The sequence below is a fragment of the Sitophilus oryzae genome, unplaced genomic scaffold, assembly GCF_002938485.1.
Source record: "Sitophilus oryzae breed Bouriz unplaced genomic scaffold, Soryzae_2.0 scaffold_177_pilon_pilon, whole genome shotgun sequence".
Lineage (NCBI taxonomy): Eukaryota > Metazoa > Arthropoda > Insecta > Coleoptera > Curculionidae > Sitophilus > Sitophilus oryzae.
The window spans coordinates 683,006-685,054 of NW_022146479.1; the positions used below are offsets into that span (position 1 = coordinate 683,006).

The window sequence follows — 2,049 nt, forward strand, 5'->3', positions numbered from 1 at the left end:
TATTTTTTACGAAAAAATCTGCACCTTTCTTCCACCTAGAGACAACGGCGAAAAAAACACGGGCAACGAATGGGCAATGGCCTACGCTGATATGTGGTTGCTAAACAAAGTAGCCAAGTATAAATTGTAATGCGAAAACGATTAATTTGGATGCTCGCGAAGGTTCTCGTTTTGCTTATTTATAAAACGGAATTGAACGACACGGATCGTACTCTGTGGCGATAGAAAATTTCGTTCAATCGTATGGAAAATTTGAGAAAACAGACGAACACAAAAACAAAAAAATAAACGTCGGCGGGCCACACAAGTCTCTGGCGGCCGGGTGACTCGACCGATTATTCCAAAAGAAAAAACAATGTGACGTGTTGGCTGGGTACCCAACTCTCGAAATGATCGTTCGGCATGACAATGGTGGTTGTCCACGGGCACGTCTTATATAAGCCCGATCCGAGGGTAAAATCCACCGCAAATTAATCAAAAAACGCAGATAATATGCTGCAATCGCTGCACAATTCAGCACCACAAGATGTCTCTCGGCCATAAGTTCATTGAAACCAAGGCCTGGGGCGATCTCACATCGCACCAATCGAACTTAAAACGACGATATAATTTATAGGCCTACCTCAGAGACTGAATCCTCCTCACTTTCCGATGTTTCCGACATGAATCTGCGATTTTCCGAATAAGTTTCCGTTTCAGACTTTGTCGGAGTCGAGTTTGTCGATTGGGGAGTCGACGAAATGTTCTCTGCACCGTGCTTCAATTTTTCTAGCTTCGATTCGTCGGCGCCTGTATCCTGCGGTACATTCTGCATATTTGCATCGCAATCAAATCTTGTTCTTTCGCGTTTTTCTCGTAAAATCCGACCTGAAATCACTTCACCGTCACTAATCAAAGTACACTTCGTTCACATTAAATTCATCGTAGTCGCCATTTTTCACTATGGCCGACAGAAAACGAGTTCCGTATTTTAGTTCCCACGCCGCCGCGACATCTTTGTCAGGTATGTGGCATAAATTTTCAGTCATATTTCAATTTTTTTACAGCTAGTTTAGTATTTTTAGCATAGATGTCACTAGAGAAATATTAACAACTCTAATATCATCGTTAGACAACCAGTTATACAGTTTTTTAATAAAAACCGCCTTTTTTTAAATTACTGAGAGTAGCCTTGTATAGATTTTCAATAAAAATATGACTGTATATGTGTTTTTATCTTGTTTTTATATCAGGGAAGTTGGTTAAAAGAAAAAAAAATATAGATTGTTAAAATAAATAATTAAAAAAACTCGAGAGACCGTTTATATTACAATCAAACTTTTGGAACAATTTGAACGGATGAAAATTTTTAAGTATAATTTTCCATAAAAATTGCTAATGATTCATAGCCTGCCTGACCATAATAATACTATTTCATAATATCATAATACAGCATTATACAATAAGATAAAAAAAAAACGGCGTCAGCAATCGCTTTGAAATAAAGATCGCAGTCATATAAATTATATAGGGATATATTCCATTGATGTTTAGGTATTTCCAAGCCAACTGGACGCCGTTTTCTTTTCGATCCTACAAGGATTACGCGATTGAAAAAAAAATGGCGTCATAGCGACCTTTGAAATGGTAACTGACTTTATGAAACCCTTTTTATTATATTATTTTATTAATCCGTTTTATGAAAATACGTAAAACGGCAGAGCCTTCACATTACCATACAATGAAAAATTTTACAATCAAACTTTTTGAATATTTTAACCTTTTAAACAGTTGAAAATTTTCAATAAAAATTGTTAACGATTGACCTGCCTGACCATAATGCTCGTTTCATAAAACAGCATTATACTATTGAAAAAAAAACGGCGTCATAGCAACCTTTCAAATGGTAATCTGACGTCGTTTTTATGAAAATGTGTACGTCTTTTCTAAATGATACTTTAATAAAACTAATCATATTAAATTGATTTATTAATTCTTAGATAGACTTAGTAACCACAAGAAGATGAGGTGTAACTTTAATCAAGAAAAAAAAACAACGTTAAACCCCTA

At 35.6% G+C, this 2,049-nt stretch overlaps 1 protein-coding gene across 9 annotated transcripts in view; it reads right to left on the reverse strand.

Annotated features, from left to right (window-relative positions):
- The window catches only part of LOC115882274 (ankyrin repeat and KH domain-containing protein mask), a 105,716-nt gene extending 104,738 nt beyond the window's left edge, over positions 1 to 978 (reverse strand). For 8 of the 9 annotated variants that reach the window (XM_030900232.1, XM_030900224.1, XM_030900228.1 and 5 more), the window contains exon 1: positions 623 to 978. In XM_030900232.1, the coding sequence (XP_030756092.1) occupies positions 623 to 814 (192 nt within the window). In that variant the 5' untranslated portion in view covers positions 815 to 978. The remainder of the gene's footprint in view (positions 1 to 622) is intronic. The other variant, XM_030900226.1, reaches the window with a different exon arrangement.
- Between the last annotated feature and the right edge of the window lie 1,071 nt (positions 979 to 2,049).